This window comes from Antechinus flavipes, chromosome 1 (genome assembly GCF_016432865.1).
Source record: "Antechinus flavipes isolate AdamAnt ecotype Samford, QLD, Australia chromosome 1, AdamAnt_v2, whole genome shotgun sequence".
Classification (NCBI taxonomy): domain Eukaryota; kingdom Metazoa; phylum Chordata; class Mammalia; order Dasyuromorphia; family Dasyuridae; genus Antechinus; species Antechinus flavipes.
In genome coordinates, this window is record NC_067398.1 from 595,608,343 (window position 1) to 595,630,547 (window position 22,205).

The 22,205-nt window shown below is 31.2% G+C and overlaps 1 protein-coding gene across 3 annotated transcripts in view; it reads left to right on the forward strand.

Moving 5' to 3' along the window:
* Positions 1-21,743, forward strand: part of EMC2 (ER membrane protein complex subunit 2) — a 70,039-nt gene extending 48,296 nt beyond the window's left edge. For all 3 annotated transcript variants that reach the window (XM_051970985.1, XM_051970987.1, XM_051970986.1), the window contains 4 exons: positions 1,144-1,225; positions 2,323-2,433; positions 8,409-8,513; positions 21,351-21,743. In XM_051970985.1, coding sequence (XP_051826945.1) covers positions 1,144-1,225; positions 2,323-2,433; positions 8,409-8,513; positions 21,351-21,437 — 385 coding nt within the window. In that variant the 3' untranslated portion in view covers positions 21,438-21,743. The remainder of the gene's footprint in view (positions 1-1,143; positions 1,226-2,322; positions 2,434-8,408; positions 8,514-21,350) is intronic.
* Positions 21,744-22,205: the final 462 nt, after the last annotated feature.

Sequence of the window (22,205 nt, forward strand, 5' to 3'; positions counted from 1 at the left end):
TTTGAGTGTAGAAAGTGATATGTGTGTGGGCATGTGATTTTTTTTTTTTTAAATAAAAATAGTGGATTTATATATAGGGTATTTGTTTAATCAGTAAGCAGAAGCATTGTAAGAGTTATAGATACAAAGAAAGGCAAATAGAGTCCATGCTGACAAGAAGCTCACAGCTTATAGGGAGACACTAACATAACATTTAGCAATATAAAAATGTTTCTATTCCTTTTTTTTTAAATGGTGTATTCTGAGTTTTTCTTCTTCTGTTAATAATCAATACTTTCTTTTGGGATTAAAGTACTGACTTTGATTTCCACTGAAAAAGAGATATTGTTATATGAGTATGACTAAACCAGTTTAATCCTAAAATCTTGTGTACTAATATCACTCTTGGGCCTCTTAGGAGAGTGTATAGATATGAAATGTTGTCCCATAGCTTCTTTTTTTGGCAATATAGTATGATTCAAATCCTTTGCATTAGAAAGTAAAAGGCAGAATATTTGGAATCCGTTTCTTCATTTGTGAAATGAGAAAGCGGTTACTCTTGCTCTCATTTTTAATATTTCTGTATTACTTTCACCACTACCACCGCCACTGCCCCTCATAGATGTTTATACTTCGTTTTTGAAGAGCATGCTTCATGTGGAATCACACTTACATTTGAAATTTGAGTAGTTCAGACAGTGAGGAAAAGTAATAGTTATTTATCATTTTCATTCATAGCTGTTTGAGTGTTTGAGGTGGCATATTCTGATTTCACTTTTTATTGGTATATTGGTAGAATATATCAAAAAAAAAAGGTAGTCTCTTCCTTTAGTTGTAAAGGAACGATCTTTTTTCCCCATAGTATCAGATCTTGTAGCACTTGTAGGATTTTTCTCTGAATAATAAATTTCATATGTGAAATTGAGGATAAAAATGTACATTGAGTTACACTATAATTGCTTAAAAGTAAGAATGCTATCTCTTTTGATGCACTTATAACCATTCTGTCATTTCTTAAGCATTTTGTTCTGCATTAATATAACAATTCCAGAATTAACTGATTAATTGAACTAGCTTAGTTATGAGAATGTAGAAAATATAAAAAGGTAGCTTGATGTGACAGTAGTTTTTGATGAACTAATTTCTGTTCTTGATATTCTTCAGCTATGCAAAAGCAGCTTTTTGTTTGGAGGAACTTATGATGACTAATCCACACAACCACTTATATTGTCAGCAATTTGCTGAAGTAAGTGTTTTTTAAATTGTTTAAATAATTGAATTTGTTGGGGGTTTTTTAGCTAATAGCTTATTTTGTTTTTGTTATTATTGCATAATTTGAAAGAATTAAAAGTAAATCTTTTAAAAAGATACTTTTGTGATGTTAGGTGAGGATAAAGTTTTTATGGATGAAAGTTTTAAATTAAATTCGTAATCATTTTTTGAAATGATGACTTTTTCATTAGGGAGTACTAACCACTTTGGGTATTAAATGACATATTTAAATATTTTTCAAAATTAATTTGTACTATTTCTTTTTCTACATTAGTCCATGAGGATTCTAAAAGGAGTTTTTTCTCTCAAGTCTGTATTTTTAACAAATGTATGGGGGCAGTAGATTTTATTTGCATACTGCTGTATAGGTAATACTTATTTTTTAGTTTGACTATCAATTAAATTTTGAGGTGATGTTCTAATTCTATCTCTAGATTCAAGAAAAATTTTAAATGAAATGTAATAACTGAAGCTTGACTGAAGCATTCAATAATAAAAATAGTTGAAACAACAATTTTATATCTAAAGCTACATTTTATATGCTGTTTGTTTGAAAAGTTCTGAGTCACAGAAAGTTAAATGCAATGCTACAGTTTAATATTTTTTGTTTTGCAAAAATGTTTTTTAAAGTTATACCTTTATATGTAAAGGGGCTTTATTTATTTATTTTGCTGGGGCGATTGGGGTTAAGTGATTTGCCCAAGGTCATTCATCTAGGAAGTATTAAGTGTCTGAGGCCGTATTTGAACTCGTATCCTCCTCGTATTAGGGCTGGTGCTCTATCCATTGTGCCATCTAGCTGCCCTGAGTCTTTATTTTTTAAAAGCATTTAATAACACAAGAAAAGAGAAAGATTAGATTTCGCAGAGAGTTGTGCTTTGCTTTCTTATGCTTCAAATGGCATTTGAGATAAAGTTAGACTTAACAACCTTAAGATAAGTTGCTGTAATATCTTGGACTTGAATATGAAATAACCAACTACTGCAATTAGTAATTCCTATGATATAATGAAACATGCTATATTTCAAAGTAGTAAAATAAACAGATTTTGGGCATCTGCGATTTTAACAGGTTAAATATACACAAGGTGGACTTGAAAATCTCGAACTTTCAAGAAAATATTTTGCACAAGCATTGAAACTGAACAACAGAAACATGAGAGCTCTTTTTGGGCTTTATATGGTGAGTTGAGGTACATGTTAAATGTTATTTTTTAAATGGTGTCATTTAAAATTCATTAACTATTTTTCCCAATCACCTCCCATGCCCTTTCCTCATCTAATTACTGATCATATGGTTTTGATCTTTAGATTAGTTTAGTTTAAATATGTATAATAATTTGAAATTATAATTTAAAAATTTAAATAGCAAGATAATTTTTCATTATTGATAGTTTTTTACAGTTCTGTAGGTTAATATTCACTAAACTTTAAATTTAACATTTAAATTAGTTATGTAATTTTGAAGAATATGCAAAAGTGTGTATACACATCACACACATCATACACACATACACACCGCCCCCCACACACACACACATTCTCACTCACTTACTCATTCACTTACTCACACTACCCAACTCTTAAAAAAGAGGAAAAGAAGACCCAGAGATTTTAAGTGGCTCATTTGTCCCACAGCTTGAAAATGTCTGATTTCAGATTCTAAATTCTTAGGTGTATATAACAATGCAGTGTTGTCTTTGTAGGAGGAGATTCCTTTTGTTGTAGGAAAAATAGAATCCACTGAGCTTTAAAAGAAAAGTGAAAGGCTTAAAAACTTAGCTCTCATCAGCTACTTGGTTTCTTCTGAATTTGGTTGATTATAAACATTTGATGGAATTTTAAAGGTCATCTTGCTAGACTATATTGAAAGAAACATGGTTGTTTTGGAAGGCTATGTCTATAGGACATAAGGTCTAACAGGTCTTAACCCAGTAACAAAGTATTTGAGATGGGAATCTTGACAAATCATTCAAATGAGATTCTGCCATCCACAGACCAGCCTAGCTAAGTTCAGTGAATTTCTGCTCTAATATGTTGGCTCCCTAATGCTTTTGAGTTTTTTGTTTGTTTTGACTATAGCAAGTTATCTGCTAAAGCACATGAATCAGCTCACTAAATTATAATGAGGTGGTAATCTTCGTTGCCAATGAGAATAACATTAGCCACAGTTAAAAACAAAATCTTCCTACCCATTTATCATTGTGGAATACAAGTTAATTAAATAGAAGATTTTAATTAATTCATTCTCTTCACTTAAGTTTATGGTGATTTGCAAGTGCATTCTTCATGGAGGTAGAGGAGTTTAAAAACCTGGGTCTAGACCTCCAACAGGTCCCTGGATGGATTTTTGGAAGAGGACAAAATTACGTATTTATTTTCATTAACCTTTGGTTTCCTTTTTAATTGTATCTCTTATTTTATATATTTAAAAATAGTATTCTTAGAAGAATTCCCTAGGGTGGTTCATACTTCCAGAGGGGATTCATGACCCAAAAACAGTTAAGAATCTCTCATCTAATAAATTTCTCTCTGGTATTTAAATATTCTGGAAATAGAGGCAATCCAAAAAGATCCTGTTTCAAGATACCTCTTGAAAATCTAAGAACTATTTGGAGCTCAAAATCTTATAAAAAAATTAATGTTGAAGATCCTCTTTGCATGTAATTGGAAAATAAAATACTATTAAGATTTTTAAAAAAAGATAATCTGAATACTTTGGATTGTTAACATTATAGTAACTGCCTTGTTCAGTTCAGTTGATCAAACAATTCTTAATCACTTAGAACATGCTAGGAACTATGGTAGGCTTTGCTGATATCAAAACAATGAAAAAGGCCTTGCCTTGAAGCAAGGAGGGAAATCATATATTAGAAATAGGTAAATACAAAGTAATTAAAGAAGGAGAAAATGCTAAATGAAGCATCCTTTTGGGAAATAAAACAAGTCAAAGGAAATATTTTGGAAGCTATTCTTGAGCTATAGTATGGGCTTGGTCAGTAATAAAGGTATCTCAATGGTTAAAAAGATTGGGAAATGACCCATACCTTCAGAGGTTGCTGAGAATACCACTTGACTTATCCTTCTCAATCCATGGTTGTTGGTTCTCATCTGATCATCACTCTGATGTGGTAAACTTCCAGGCTGCTTTTTGATAAAATTCAACTCTTTTTGTAGGGCCAAGATTCAGAATAGTATTAAATTTAGTAACCATTTATTATGCAGTGTGTGCAAGGCACTATAAGTCCTGTAAATACAAAGGCCAAAAAAAAAAAAAAAAAAAAAAAAGTGAGTAGGGAAATTCCCTGCCGTCTATATGTACACACATAAGTAAAGATGGAAGAACATTACAGGTTTGAGACCCATACAAAACCATGGAGGCAGAACATGAAATGGGGAATTAGGGAATGTCAGGAAAGATATTTTAACTAGGATATAATTATGGTATATAAAGAATAATAATAATATTAATAAGTCTGAAAGATTAGGCTGAAGTCAGTGCAGGAGGATTAGGAAACTTTCAAGATTGTTCCCTTCTCGGAAAGGGACCTGTATGTGCCAAAATGTTTGTAGCAGCCCTGTTTGTAGTGGCTAGAAACTGGAAAATGAATGGATGCCCATCAATTGGAGAATGGCTGGGTAAATTGTGGTATATGAATGTTATGGAATATTATTGTTCTGTAAGAAATGACCAGCAGGATGAATACAGAGAGGCTTGGAGAGACCTACATGAACTGATGCTAAGTGAAATGAGCAGAACCAGGAGATCATTATACACTTTGACAACGATATTGTATGAGGACATATTTTGATGGAAGTGGATTTCTTTGACAAAGAGACCTGAGTTTCAATTGATAAATGATGGACAAAAGCAGCTACACCCAAGAAAGAACACTGGAAACGAATGTGAACTATCTGCATTTTGTTTTTCTTCCCGGATTATTTATACCTTCTGAATCCAATTCTCCCTACGCAACAAGAGAACTGTTCGGTTCTGCAAACATATATTGTATCTAGGATATACTGCAACATATCCAACATATAAAGGACTGCTTGCCATCTAGGGGAGGGGGTGGAGGGAGGGAGGGGAAAAAAAAATCGGAACAGAAATGAGTGTCAATATAATGTAATTATTAAATAAAAAATTTTAAAAAAATAAAAAAAATAAAAAAAATAAAAAAAATAAAAAAAAAAAAAAAAGATTGTTCCCTTCTCTTTCCAGAATTTCAGGTCTAATGAGGAGGGAAAACAATGGAACTTAGAATTTTTTTTAGAGATTTCTGGAAGAGATAGGAGTAAGTTTATGTAATGGAGCCACTACGAAAAGGGCTGCCACAAACATTTTTGCACATACCGATCTCTTTCCCTTCTTTAATATCTCTTTGGGATATAAGTAACACTGCTGGATCAAAGTGTACGCACAGTTTGATGAATATGAATTCATATTCATCCTGTCCGATCCTTTAAAAATAGTAATAGAGGGGTATTAAAGGTATTTAGCAGTGGTGAAAATGAGCTGAAACTGGTAAATAAAGCTAAAGGCAACAAAAATTGATTTTAAAAATACATATTGAGGATCTTCAAGAAGAAATCATTCCTAGCTAACCTTCTTTCCTTTTTTTTTCTTATGATAGTTTCTAATCCAATACATTAGGTGAATGATTTAGATAGAGTATGTCTACATTTTTAGTAAATTTTCTTAATATAACATGGAATAATACTCTTGTGGAGAAGATAAAGAATTGTGGACATATAAGCAGATGAAATCAAAGTTTGTTCATTGAATATTTCAAAAAGTAGTTGTTAATGATTTAATATCAGCATGGTGGGAACTCTCTTGGGGAGTATCCCACAGTTTTGTCTTTGGCTCTGTGCTATTCAACATTTATATTGTGATTTGGTTAAAAATATGGATGATATTCTCATTAAATTTGCACCCAAAACAAAACTGGAAGAGACAACAAAAACATTGGTTGACACAATCCAGATATTAGGACCGGGCTTTGAACTGAATCTAATAATATGGAATTCAGTAGAGATAAACATGATGTTTTAAATTTTAACTTGAAAAAATCAGTTTTAACATTAGAGTAGACAAAACTTAATTTGGAAATTATGGCAGGGAGTAATTAATGTATTGCAGGATAAATGAGTACACGGAGTCAGTGTAATAAGATAACTAGAAAAATTAGGTGATCTTGGACTTTAGTGCCAGAAACATAGCTTCCAGGACCAAAGGAGATAATAGTCCTACTCTATTCTTCACCTTTGTCAGGACATATCTGTATAAAGTATCCTATTTAGTTTTGTATCATAGAGTTTCAGAATGACATTCATAAACTGCATGAAATTCAGTGGACTACAATCAGGGCAGTGAAAGAACTGGAATCTATGAATATTGATTGAAGTAACTGGGGAATGTTTGTCCAGAAGAAGACAGAAGGAGACAATCAAGTAAAACATAATACAAAGTTATCTTCATATATATCAAGAGGTTTCTAGAGCACAAAAGCAGAAGCAATTGATAAATGTTTTGGAGAGTTAATTAGATAAAGTTATCCAAAAGCCTTAATGGACTACTTCTGGAGGTAGTGGTGTGTCCCTCATTAGATGCTTTAAAGCAGAGGATGGTTGACCACTTTTCTGATATGTTGTGGTGATATTTTTTTTAATCGGTTAAACTAGATGACCACTGAGCTCTCTTTCAAATTTGAAATTTGGTGATTTTGAGTATGCATTTTATAGGCAATAGAGAGCCTCCGAAGATTCTTTGAACAGTTGAAATGAAATATGCCTCAGAAATATTGGCGGTTGCATGGAGGATTAATTGTAAAGGACAGAAAATTGTGGGAAAGAGAATAATTAGGCTATTTCATTAGTTTAGGTGAGAGGTGGTCCTGTGAATGGAGGAAACAGTACAGATGTAAGCAATATTATGTAGTTAGGATTAACAAAAACTTAGTCCCTGGATGTAGAGATTGAGAAACAGAGACATGTTGAAGAAGAGGGATAATTTTGAAGTTGCTTTAAAAAGCTATTATTAAAAGCTCCAAGATACTTACTCTGGATAAGGGAAAATATAGAATGGAGTTGGGGAGGAAAAAGGATATAACTTCTACACCAACAAAAAAATAAATATACAATAATTCCAACTATTATGCACAATGAAACATGGTAAGAGAATTGTAGAAATGAAATAGGATTGAGGAAGGTGCAATAAATCTACTCAAGGAGAATAGGTGAAGGCCTTATGGGAGAGAATTGTGTTCAAGTAGAGACTTTGAGATTATTTGGTATTTCAAAAGGCAAAAAAAGAATCACTTGAATTCTCAACTAGTTAATCTTTGAAGTCTCTCCTGATTTTATTCTGAAACTAATGTAAACTTGGAAAAAACAGTAATGTACTTTACCAGAAAAAGAGATTATCTTAGTAATGATACAGTAGAATCAACTGATTTCTCTCTAGATGGAGTAGAAAAAAATCATATAGGATGATGAGAATTGATAAAAGGTTTTGTTATTAATTGGAATTTCTTATAATTGATAATGAAGATTATAGGATGCCCTTCGAAAGCTTTAAGAACATATCTAAATGACAAATGATAGATGATAATTGTCATGAGAATAATAGATACTTAGAAATAACTGTTGTTTCTGATCTGAAGAAATAAAATAGAGATTTATTCCAGGTATAAAAAATAACTAGTGGTTTTTACCAAAAAGGGTTATAGGAAATACATATTTAAGAATAAAGTAGATTTCTGATCTCACGGGTGTAAATATAGGTGCCAATTACACCATATTTTCTTACAGAATTCTTGTCAATGCCTTTCTGTAATACTACTTATATATTCACTCAATTTATTGAGAGTCTTCTAGTTATTTGTGTATTTTAAATAGCTCCATTTCCTCTTCTTATTTATTTCTATGCTATATTTAAAATTACATTTTCACTTTTATATCCATTAGACTTCATATGAAGTTCACAACATTTTAAATATTAATTATATCTACTGTCTAATATAATATATTATAAGATCATAGTGGTTTTTTTAGTTGTATCGATACAGTTATATCCCAATCGTGACTGTGTTTTTCATTACTTTCTTGGTTAGAAAAAGGAATGTAAATTTGACTTATTTTCTTTTCTATTTATAGTCTGCAAGTCATATTGCTTCAAATCCAAAAGCAAGTGCAAAAATGAAAAAGGATAACATGAAATATGCTGGTTGGGCAGCTAGTCAAATAAACAGAGCATATCAGGTTAGTATATGAAATGTAATTTTATATTATCAACATTTCATTAATATATTTCTTTAAGTTCAAGATATGTAAACTATACAATGAGTAGGTTTGCTTTTCAGAATCCTTTGTAGTAGAGACTACTTTTAGAAGTGTCTTTTAATACATATAAAATTTGTAATGTGTGTATTTCCTATACCTGTTATATAAATAATTTAATTAAAGTAACAGAAGTCGCCAAATGCATACCTGTTGGAGTGATTATTTGTAATAGACAAACTTCAGATTAGCATATTAGACACCACCAGTTAGAAGTTTAATCAGAAATTGAGACAGAAACTTTGTCTGAAATTATAATTCGAATTACTGAAAAAATTTGATTTGACTTAAAAATAACTTCAGTACTGTATTTCAATGTATATGTACAGAATTTAAAATGCCAAGAATAGAAAACTATCATAAAGCTGAGAATGTAGATTCTGGGCTCTTTTTAAAAAATTTTGATCTTCATAATGATTTTCAAGGTAAGTCATTAACGTTATAAATTCCATAGAAGTGGTCTCCAACTTAAATAGAAATACATCCTTATAAGCTACTTATTTGCCTTAGAAAACTACAAATTAACATTTATTGTGTCATATTTTTATTTTGTTGAGTATTACCCAATTACATCTTAATCTGGTTTGAGCATTTTTGGTATACTGGGATTTTAATGCTTGTATCTTTTACCATCTAAAATGATATCTATATGGAAATATGTATGCATAAAGAATGTAGGGAAATATTGACCAGGAAAAGAGCATGATTTTTAGAAAAATCAGTAGTCAACATATTCTATTCTTGAATTTAAAGCAGAGTGGGCTGAAACCATTCTATTTGTGCATTTACCATTCCATCCCTTTCCCTCCTCTTGGCCTCTCTCCACTGACCAACTTTATCATCATGATTGTAGCTACATTTTAAAATGTCAGTTTTTATCATTATAGATTTTATGTTATCAAATTATGTGAACACCAAGCATACCATACTGCACTCAAAAAAAGCATTCATTTTGCTTCTGAAGTTTACTAAAAGTGAAATTTTGTTTCAATTTTATTTTTTATTCTGAACTTCAAATCCCCAGAAATGCAAATTTCCATTTATACGAAGCTAATCTCAAAAGATGCTATGTGAGACTGTGAATCTCTTCTTTCATACTTTTTAAAGGAAGAATAATATATAATATATGACACATGTTAATTTCAAAACTGCTTCTTGGTCCTTCCATCTGAACTTCCTTTTCTCTTGGGTACATTTAAAAATATATTTCAGTTATCCTCATCTAGAAGGGTAATGTTTCTCGTGTAATAGTGAAGAGGGTACTTAGTATATTTGGAGTTAAGATTTGGGTTCAAATCCTAGCTCATTCTCTCTTCTAGGCCTTATGTCCCCCAGGGAACTATACAGTTATTCCTAGTTTATAGTGCTTTTCTGGAGTGTTCTTCCACCTTTTTTTTTTTCTTTGAAAGAATTTCAACTGCATTTTAGGTTAAAAAATTTTAAAGGTTTTTAGAAATCTTCTAGTTTTAACCTCCTTATTTTGTAGACAAGAAAATTGAGACTTAGATAGTTATAGTGATTTGCTTGGGATCACACAAGTACCACAGTTTCTCTTTATCCAAAGATAATTATTACTGGGAAAGGCCATTTAAAATGAGGACCTACATTTTTCACAATAAGTAAAAGGGAAAAAAATTTTGATTGGGATTTTATCTTGAAAAGAAATTAGAAAATAAGTACTAAAATCAGCTTTTTTAAAATTTTATTTTTCTTAAAATGAACAAAAAATAAAACAGCTGTTTTTTGGGGAGATTTTCTGGCAAATTTTTTCAGTAACAAAATGTCTCTTGATAAAAGATTTGATTTTTCACAATATAATTAAAAAAGAGAATCATTGTTTGAAAAATATTCAAGAGCATTATCACTTTTTGTAAGGGCTTTTCTTATTCCTTTATTCATATTCTCCTTTGAAACACCTTCAGTCATCTGTAGACTAACAAGAAATTTTTTTGACATAGTGAGCCAGGATAGAAGTTAGTATTAAGTTATTTGAATTTAAGTTAAGTATTTGAATTTATTAATTTTATAAATGGTCAGTTCATTATTGAACTTTTTAATGTTAGGACAACTTCTGTTTCATTATGTAATATCATAAGAAAGAACTGATAGATAGAGAGCCATCTGGCAGTATGGTGCATATATAGAACATAAACTTGGGAGTCAACTGAACATCTAAATTCAAATCCTCCTCTTGCAGCTTCTTATTTTGTGCTACTTTTGGCAAGCCATTTAACTTCTCTGATGCTCAATTTCCTCATCTGTAAAATGAGAGGATTAAATGGTTTCTAAAATTCTTCCAGCTTTAGATATATAATCCTGTGAATCAAGAAGACCTGAATTGAAGAACCACTCTGGTACTTACTGGTTTTGTGATGCTAAGAAAGTCATTTAATCTCTTAGTTACTTAACTAAGATTATAAATTGCAGAATAGTGAGTTTCTAGTCTGTATTAGTAAAAAGAATTTCTTGTACTTATGTTATTATAGATTCACATCAAAATTTAGAGACTGATTTGGTAGTCATCTAATGATCATTGAAACTATGAGAACTTCTCATTGATGATATTGTTCAGCCAATTCATGTCTACCAGTCATCTTTCAATTTCCTGCTGTGTGATAATCATGCTTTCAGGTTGTTATTTTTTTAAGTATTCACTTTGAACTTAAAAGACAAAAAATTAAAAATATTTTCAGGTATACAGCACAATATAAAAATACAATTCAATTTAAAACCATAAATTTTCATTTCATAGTTTGCTTTAAAAAAAAATTATGTAATACATACTAAATGCTGTTTTCAGAGCTCCACTGTTTTTTTGCCTTTTCTTCTAAGTTTTCTTTTGTTCTCAACTATGCAAGTTTTATTTTTTTTCTCCCTCCTCACTCTGCTCTAGGGAAGCTACCATTAGAGAATACACATATACACACACATATATGTAAACCCATATTCTGTGTCTGTTTATAAATTCTTTTCTTTGGATATGAATAGCTTCTTCCTTCATAGGTCCTTTGTAGTTGATTTGAGTATTTATGATTCTCAAAATGACTTAGCCATTCAAAGTTGTTCTTAGAACAATATTGCTGATACTGTGTAAAATACTCTCTTCTTCTGCTCATTTCACTCTGTTATTTCCTGTAAGTCCATGTTTTTCTAAAATCAATCAGCTCATCATTTTTTCTAGCACAGTAGTATTCCATCAGTGTTAATAATACTTTAGCTATCTTTAGATATTGCTATATTTGATGTTTTATTGCAGTATAGCAATTTTGATAAAATGTTGCTTTTAGAAAAATTGTTCTTTGCTTTTTTATAGGACATTTGGACTCATTAAAGGAGTTCTACAATTTTCTTAAAAGTAAATCTTAAAGTAAAATATAAATGTGAGATTGTATTATTGTTAGCATGTAGTATAATAATTTGTATATTTATACCTATTTGTTTGCCTCCTTCCCCATCTGTTAGTACCTTGTAAACTCTCAATCCCCAAGACCTAAATATTGTATTGAATTAAATTATATATTGAGAACAGATAGAGCTTGTTTAAGAATCATTTCTCTGCATTTTGTGGATTGAAGATGTTGGATATTTAAGGTGGAGCCAAGTTATGAAGTGTCTTGATTTCAGTGATTTAGATTAGATCCAATAGATAGTGGAAAGACATTATATTTTCTTTAGTAGAGGGAATGGAATAATATATTCAAAGATATTAGGAATATTAATCTATCCCTGTAGTATAGGACATATGCTCAAATAAGCACTCAAAATATTTGTTGATTTTTATTTTATTCAAAGGAGGCAACATATTTATGATAATAAAATCTGGTTGGGCTTAAGGTTGGAAAGAAAATTTTAATATGGGGAATGGAAAAATTTGATGTACTTTGAAGGAAAGACTGATAGAATCTGATGACTATTTAAGAGAGTTAAAAGAATGGCATCTGAGTTTGAATAAAATGACGGAAAGGAAAAAACCGTCTGAGTGTCACTTGTGTGTAGAGAAAATTGAATATGGAAAAAAAGAGGCAACCACAAAAACTTAGCTTATGTGATTAAAGTTTAATAATGGAAAAGAAAAGTTTATAACAAAGTTAATCTAGTATATATTTACATTTCTACTTCATAGTAGTTGTGAAGGAAGCACTTTGTAAATCTTAAAGCACTTTTCAATGTGAGATTATTGTTTGTACACATCATTTTATACTGTATTGTAATTAAGCAAAAATGATATGCAATTAAGGAAAGCAGTGTTATTAATAATATTTTTTACACAGATAAATCAAGAATTTCTAAACTTAGCTGGGGGATATTGAAAAGTAGAGACAGGGAGATATATGAGACTCTTAGTATCTATAATACAAGGACTTGAAGCTTTCTCTAGTCCAAGAGGAGGGTGTATTCATAACCTGGGTGTTCTCAGAACCCCAGGATAATGTGTTAGAATATGGGCACCTACTTTCCTAATTAGTATGAAGCAGAAAAAAAAGTAAATCCTTTCTGTTCCATTCATCGTGCATTTATTTATTCAGTACTTTGGGGGATTTATTCAGTACCAAGGAAACAAAGTCAAAAATGAAAATGGTCTACGTTGTTAGGTATAGGGAATTCACTAGGAGTAATAGACTATTTAGACCAAAACTCTTCACTCTTCCCTAGTTGATATTCTTTCACTCCTAAGCAAATTAATAACTTTATATTTACTTTGTATTGAATTAGCTAATTTGGTTTATCCACACTAAAATGTAAGCTTCTTGCGGGTATTTACCATTTTCATTTTTGACTTTGTATCCTCAGTAATGAATAAATCCCCCAAAGTACTGAATAAATGCATGGTGAATGAACAGAAAAGATTTACTTTTTTTCTGTTTCGTACCAACTAGGGAAGTAGGTGCCTGTATTCCAACACATTATCCCAGGGCTCCGGGAATCTCCAGTTTATGAATACCTCCTCCTCTTGGACTAGAGAAGGCTTCCAAGTCTTGTTTAGTGAAAAGTGGTGTTTGAGCTAATTTTTCAATATGATAAAGGATTTCCGGAGGAGATGAAGAGGTTGAACATTTCAGGATTAGGCAGTAGACACTTGGTGTGGCACCTCCTGTTCAGTCATAGAGACAGAAAATTGATTATCATGTACAGAAGCAAAAAGTAAGTAAATTTGACTAGAATATAAAGTGAATTGAGGAGAATAAGTGAAATTAATCTAGAAATATTACCCATAGTGAGTTGAGAAGAGATGAAAATGAACAGTGTTGTATTGATAAGGCTTTTGTCACTGGATATGGAGGAAGGGAGTAAGAGAAAAGACAAGCAGATACCTTCAAGATTATAAAGAAATCATTTCTTTAATAGAAATAAGGACATTAGAAAGGAATGGGTTTCAGGAGGAAGAGGTTGAATTTCATTCTAGACATATAGAGTTCAAGATGACTATGGAAGAATTAGGTGGAGATGTCCAGCAGACAATTGATGAAGCATTACCTGACTCAAGAGACGAGTGGGAAGATAGATTGATTTATGAGTTCTAAGAAATAATTGAGTCAATAGAAGCTAGTAAGATCAAAGAAAGTTTAGATAAAGAAATAAAAGGTCAACAACAGAGTCCTAAGGTACACCAACGCACATGGGGTCAAAATGTATGATGATCCAATAAAGTAGAGTTAGAAGGAATGAACAGCGGGTAGGAGAGAAAATATCACAAAGCAAAGAGAGGTATCCAGGAGGTAGGGCTTGGTCAAATGTTAAGTACTTAAGAGCAATCAAGAAGACAAGCATTGAACAAAAGTCTTTTGGTTTAATAGTTGAGATCATTTGTAACCACAGAGTCAACAATTTTAGTCAGGTGTATGTAGTCAGAAGACAGCTTTCAAAAGGTTGAGGAGTGAGGGGAAGGAAGTAGAGGCTTTTCCTATGAGTTTGGGTCTGAAAGGGAAAGGATATAAGATAGTGGCATGAAAGGACAGTAGAATCAGTTGAAAGTTTTAAAGAATGGGAGAAGTCTGGGCATGTTCCTAGATGGGGGAGGAAGGGATTGACTAAAGAGGGACTGAATATTTGCAAGAAAGGATGATTGGGAGGGACAGTTAGAATTGCTGATGTGAGGGAATAGGGTCAAAGCCACAAGTATACTGGTTGGCATTAACAAGAAGTCACACATTTTCCTCAGTGACTGGGACAATATAGGGAATAGTGGCTCTTTCTCCTACTTATACTAAATTGAGGAACAGTCAAGATTAACAATGCTAGACAGAAGAGAAAATGAGTATTGCCACTTCATCTGAGCATCATTAACATGTTGTAATAGTGGTAGTCAGGAGCTTACTAGAAGTACCCAAAGGAAGGTTTTTGACTGAGCATTTGTCTGCAACATTGCCTAAAATTCTCCTGATTAAAGGTTCTTTTGAATTGACTCTAAACTCTTGGGAGTATTGAATATTATGAGGCACAGGCAAAGTTTTATATGAATTAATTTAATCTTTTCGTTTTCCTACATCTGACTGATATATACTGGGGGAATAGGACTGTTGAAAATAAAATTAAGAGTTTGTAGTTTTTGTTGAGCTTTGGGAAGGGTGACCATAGAATGAGTAAAAACAAAAGACTGAAGACAGCACATAGTAGGAGAATTTTAAATGCTTCCCATTTTAGATATTATACAAGGCACTGGGGTACAAAAAAGAAAAAAAGTCCCTCTGAGGAGTTTATATGAGATCAATCAATATATATAATATTCTACAAAGTAAATTAAGGAGAAATGAAACACAGCTGAGATCAGGAAGCATCTTGTATAGTACTGCTTTTTTTTTTTTTTTTGGTCTGTAAATTTTCTAAGAGGCAAAGGTGAGGAGAGAATACATTGTTAGATATAAGGAATTCACTAGGAGTAGCAGACTATTTAGACTAGAACAGAGTACCTTATTGTGGGGTAGAATGTAAAATGAAGTTAAAGTAGAAGGGTTGGTGGTTGTGGCTGACTTTAAATGAAGATTACTGTAGCTGTTAGTAAGTTAGGGATTCTAGATATGATTCCAATTTATGTAAATTTTGATCACAATTAAGTATTCAAGTATTAAAAAGTAAACTAATTACTTTCATTTTTATTGTTGCATTGTGTGTAGCTTTAAATTTAGTAGTAGAAACTCATAATTGAGAATGGAAAGAATACAGCAAAAATTAGTGAAGAATCATTACAAGTGTTTATTTTTCACTTTTGAGAAAAAGGTGGCAGGGAAGCTTATTATGTTCAAGGACATATAGTACAAAATGATAGCCAGCTTCATTTCAAAACAGTCTTAAAAGTCAGAAGACTTGGATATGAAATCTGATCTGATACTAATTGTCTGATTCCGTGCATATTAATTATTATTAAACTTTAAAATGCAGCTTTATAATACATAGTTTCCAACAGGCTTGTGAAGAAATTCTGTAATAAACCTGGAACGCTATATAAATACAAAATACTATTGATATGCCTACCTTAATGCAATTCTTTAGATAAGAATTAGATAAGAAGCTCTATATAAAATACATATTTTAATATGTGAGAGATGCTACATTGTTTGAAAAATATTTTTCTTCAGTAGATTGTGTCCTAGTTATATTTATAATATTAATCTATTAAATGTTTTTTATTATAGTGTAAAGTTAAAATTTTATTCCACCATAGGTCCCAAATCAACACAAATTTTGAATTATCATAAAATAATTTTTTACTGTTTTTACATATCAGTAAAATCATAGGTTAGATCTATATGTACGTATAGATGTTTTCAGATAAAATTATATACACAATTATATAAATGTGCTTATGTTTTTATGTTTTTTGTTGTTGTTGTTGTTGTTATTTGTTTGTTTGTTTTTTTGGTGAGACAATTAAGATTAAGTGACTTGCCCAGGGTTACACAGCTAGAAAGTATTAAGTTCAGATTTGAACTCAGGTCTTCCTGAATTGGTGCTCTATCCACTGTCCCACCTAGCTGCCCCGTATTTATGTTTTCTTATCAGAAATTTTTCTCTGATCAACAAAGAAGAAAATTTTAGATAAAATGTGATGAACTCATTTTTCATCATGATAATATATAGTGTTTATATAACTTTTTAATATTTGAAGGTTTTTTAATTGCACTTAATTTTATGATCAGTAATACTCAATTAGGAATTATCATCATTTTACAGATAATTAAAATTTTACAATTATATCATTTATATGATTTGTGATTACCATAGAAAATAATTTTTAATCATCAGTATAACAGCTAATAACTATATTCTTGACTTATGTAAGAATAAGAATAAAGTAAACTTTTTAATGAATTATTTCTGAATATTTGTAAATTACAAAACAAATTCTTAAAACACTGCTTCTTTTCTTTTCATTTAATAATGAAAGAGAATATGGCTACTTCTTGTTTTTCAATTAGTTCTTGTTCTTGTTCTTGATAATTGGTTTAGCATGTTCAATGGCTGAGGTATTTTCAGCACTGGCAGGCAAATTTGATTAAAGCTCACAAAAAACATTTAATGTGATCTTACTTGCAGTAATTTTCCAGATAAATGCTTCTTTGGTACACTGTTAAATTCTTCAGTGTTGGCCATCCATTTGTTATTTATGATTTCAGAGGTGATTCTGTTACAAACTATTTCGGAAATAGAAAATCAAATTGTGATTTTGGGGAAAATAGTATTCCGGCTTAATCAGTTAAATTGCCATCTAATTTTGGAATAAACAAAATAATTGCTTGTCAAGCAAAATGTAAAATGATAGATTTAGTTTGAAACATCCTTTTATTTGTTTTGACACAAAGAGGTTTTGTTCCCCTAAATTGTGTTGGATGTCTGTAATGTTGACACTATCTTCATTGTATTTTTTATTAAATTATAAATAATCACAACTTAATATAACTAATATTTTGGTTCAGAACTTAGATAAAATATTACATGCTTTAGCATGAATTATAAGTCTTACTGATACATTAGATTGCATTCTTACATCAGTTCTTACAGAAGGTTTTTATTTTTGAGGAGAGATTATTTAGCATAAGTTTTTCCAAGTAGTATATCCTATGTTTTCTCTTCATCAAACCTTTTTCTCAAGGAATTGGACTTGAAGTATCTTAACAGAATGTTCTTATTTAGTTGAAGAGTAGACTAAAAGGCTTTCTGTTCTCCCTAAATCTCTAGAAGTTAATCAGCAAACTAATGGAAACAGTAAGTAGTTTCTTATTTACTTCAGAACTTTTTATTTTAACATTGTAAAAATAGAAGTTTAAATGTTGTTTTCTCTCTGCTTTGTATTATAAAACATTTTCCATAAAATGTTTTCCTTTTCTTGGTGTTATTTCCAAAGCTTCCTTTCATCTTCTTTTCTCCCCCATATCAAATGATATTTAACAACTAATAGCTAATGATTTAGGAAGTAGGGGAATCCTAAAGTTAAATTGTAGCTTGAGAGGTCATAGACAGGTTACTAGCTTCTAAAGCTATTGGATCTGTGACATTACCTGTGCTTCATCACATAATCTTTCTTAACAGGTTATGAGAAGTCTGCTAAATTATGTTAATTACTAGAGAGAAGGAACACATTATAAATCAAGAACTAAATATTTAAGACAGCATTGGTGTTTGAAGAAAAAGTATTCACTTGAAAATTTATTGAGTGTTTAGATGATAACATTTAGTTACAGAATAGATTGTGTTTTTAATAGCAAATTTCAGTCAATATTTTCAACAGAAGGAAAATGTTTAGTACAGGTATACTAAAATTCAATTCCTTTTTCTTGAAAGAAAGCACCAACGTAGCTAGTAAATCTGTGCTAAATCAGATGATGTTGATGAGTGATGGGAATTGTCACTTCAGTTAGAAAACTCATTTTGAAATCAGCATGGGGTAGTCAGCATACCCCCCACTCCACCTTGGTTACAAGAATTATATTGAATATCTGTGTTTATAAATATACAAAGATATTATTTGATGATAAATATTTCTTTATTTTAGTTAGTTAATAGTTAAATAAGCTGAAATGTATTCTTTTCATGGCCATAATACATAAGAGTGGGCATTTCATTATATATTTTTATTGGAAAACTTCTAACCTACTTTTCTGCAGAAATATAGTGTCACTTTATTTTTTTTTATGATACAAGTATCATAAGGCAAATATGTATTTTTAAAAAAACAAAGAATTAATTACATGTCACTTGCTAATTACTTAAATTTATTAGACTGCTTGACCTATTTCCATACTTTGTAGAGTAAAAAGAAACATACTTTAAACTAAATGTGGTAGGGGGTAATTACTGATCATACTGAAATAGAAATTCAAATTCATCTTCAGAATTTTTTACGGCTAAAGTTAATAATTTTAAAAAGCAAGTCTGATAAGAAGCTAGCCAAAGGTTCAATGAAATCTTATTGTACATGATTAATTATTAACAACCCTTATTAAAACTTTTAAATCTCATATATGGTTTGTATTGAAAGTCATTATAAGCATTTTTATAATCATGTTGCTAAAATAGTTTCTGCTGTTACCATTCAATCAGAAGACATATATTAAATGCCTACTGTGTGCAAGATACTATGGAGATATAAAGATCAAAATGAAATCTTTGCCCCAAAGGAGTTTGGAATATATTAGAGATCAGAATATTAGAATATATAAAGTAGGGGAAAAAAATAAAGGGAAATTCACTACCAGATAGGGAGAGCAAGAAGGATCTTATGCTGAAAATGATATTTGAGTAAGAAAGGAAACTAAGCATTCTTATTAATAAGTAAGGAGAGAGAATGTTCTTTTTTTTTCAATTAAATATTCATCTATTTATTTATTTTTGTATAGCTTTTTCTTGACAGAACATATGCTTGGGTAATTTTTCAACATTGTCCCTTGTAATCACTTCTGTTCCAACTTTTCCCTTCCCTCCTTCCACTCCCTCCCTTAGAAGGCAGGCAGTCTCATACATGTTAAACATGTTAAAGTATATCTTAAATACAATATATGTGTAAACATCTGTACAGTTCTCTTGTTGCACAAGAAAAATCGAATTCAAAAAAGTAAAAATAGTCTGGCAAGAAAAATAAAAATGCAAGTAGTCCACATTCATTTCCCAGTGTTTCTCTGAGTGTAGCTGGTTCTGTCCATCGTTGATCAATTGGAATTGAATTGGATCTTCTCATTGTTGAAGATGTCCACTTCCATCAGAATATATCTTCATACAGTATCATTGTTGAGGTATATAATAATCTCCTGGTTCTGCTCATTTCACTTAGCATCATTTCGTCTAAGTCTCTCCAAGCCTCTCTGTATTCATCCTGCTGGTCATTTCTTACAGAACAATAATATTCCATAACATTCATATCCCACAATTTACCCAACCATTCACCAATTGATGGGTATCCATTCAATTTCCAGTTTCTAGCCACTACGAAAAGGACTGCCACAAACATTTTTGTACATACACTTGTGCAAAGGGTGTGTATACACCCTTTTCCTTCTTTAATATCTCTTTGGGATATAAGCCCAGTAGTAACACTGCTGGATCAAAAGGTATGCACAGTTTCATAACTTTTTGAGCATAGTTCCAAATTGTTCTCCAGAATGATTGGATCTGTTCACACCTCCACCAACAATGCATCAGTGTTTTCCCACATCCCCTCCAACATTCGTCATTATCTTTTCCTGTCATCTTAGCCAATCTGACAGGTGTGTAGTGGTAGAGTATATTCTTGGCCATTGGGAGAAATAGGAAATGGAGTGTTATATATGAGGAGCAGTAAAAAAGTTGGCCAGTATAATTAGAATGACTGACTAGTCTGAATTGTAGTTAGGTAGAACTAGGTTTGAAAGTCAGAGAGAATGGAGCTCAAACCCAGCCTTAAATACTTACTGAATTTGTGACCCTGGGTATCTCACTTGACCTCTGTGTCCCTCAGTTTCCTCAGTTGTAAAATGGGGATAAAAATAGCACTTCTTAGGGTTGTTATGAGGATCAAATGTGTTAATATAATATTAAGATAGCATATTATCTCGCTTTAGTAGAGTCTACATAAATATTTGTTCCCTTTTCCCTTCCTCTTAGAAGAATAATGTGCAATTAGGGTGAAGAGGTAAATTGGACCCAATTTCAAAGATGTGAAAAAGAAATTGTATTTGATCCTTGAGGTAATAAGAGGCCACTGCAGTTTGAGTTAACGGAATGACATGCTCAGAATTGTGGTTTGGGAAAAATCACTTTGCTAAATGGGAAGATGAATTAGATTGAGGAAAGGCCTGAGTCAAAAAGACCAGTTTGGAGACTGTTATGAATGTATTATTTCAAGGAAGAGATAATTAGAGTTTGAGCCAAGATGATGTCTGTTTAAATGGAAAGAAAGGAATATATTGGAAAGAATGGAAGAGGGAACAAAATCTGGCAACTGATTAAATATATAATATAGAATGAGAGAAGAATAAGAATAACAGTGAAATCTCATGGATGATGGGACCCTCCACAATAAGAGAAATTTGGAAGAGAACTGAAGTGGGGGGTGAGGATTAGGTCTATTTCTACTATCTTGTTAAGATGTGTGCAATATATCTAGTTAAAAATGTTTAATAAATATTGATATAGGGTTAGAGCTGAGAGGGAAAGGCTAGTGATAATTGAATTCAATAGATCAATATTATTTCTTTTTTAAAAAGTGACATATACATTGTCATTTATATAATACATTGTGTGCCATCAAGTAAAGATTAAAAATGAGTTTAATTGAATTTTCTTTTTTAGTTTGCAGGACGAAGTAAGAAGGAAACGAAATACTCTCTTAAGGCAGTAGAAGACATGTTGGAAACACTGCAGATCACTCAGTCTTAAGGTTTTAAAAACTCACATTAATTTTATAATTCCACAATCAATCTTATTAGTCTGTGAGTTATATACTATGTGCCCACTGCTATTTATACCAAGTAACCATTAATAAGATATTTGTATAAAATAAAAAATGCTTTTTGCTGCTAAGCAGGATGATAGAGAAAGCTAACTGAAATTTCTAAGGAAGAGAAATCGAAGAAGACTCCATTAATTATGTGTCATTTGTTAAATCGTCTCTGTAAACTGCTTTTAAGCCATATCTGATGTAGAAAATAAACATATTAAATGAAACCAAGATGGTTTCTTAAACTTGTGTATAGAAATAGAATTCTTTCTCATATTGATATTTGTTGGGTAAAATTACCACAAATTGAGTCAAGAAATACATTTAAAGACATTAACATTGCTAGTTATCAGCTGGTGATGGGGATTTACCAGTGTGAGTATTGAGCACATATTTGTTTCTTAATTGCTTCTGGTATGTAAAATACTGTTATAGATCTATTTGACAGAAAGAGATACAAAGTTTGTTGGAATATATTATATATGCAGAAATAACTATAATATATAATGAATGCTTTACTATGGTATAGCTAAAATCTGTATTATGGATTGCTTCCTGGAGACTGTCCCCAGATCAAAGTATAGGCAGATCATAGAGGAAGGCTAGAAAAGCAATCTCTAAAAATTATAATGAATATTAGCTAGCATTGAATTGAGATTAGTGAGGAAGTGGAAGGACAACAAAAATATTTTTATTGTTTTGTCTTT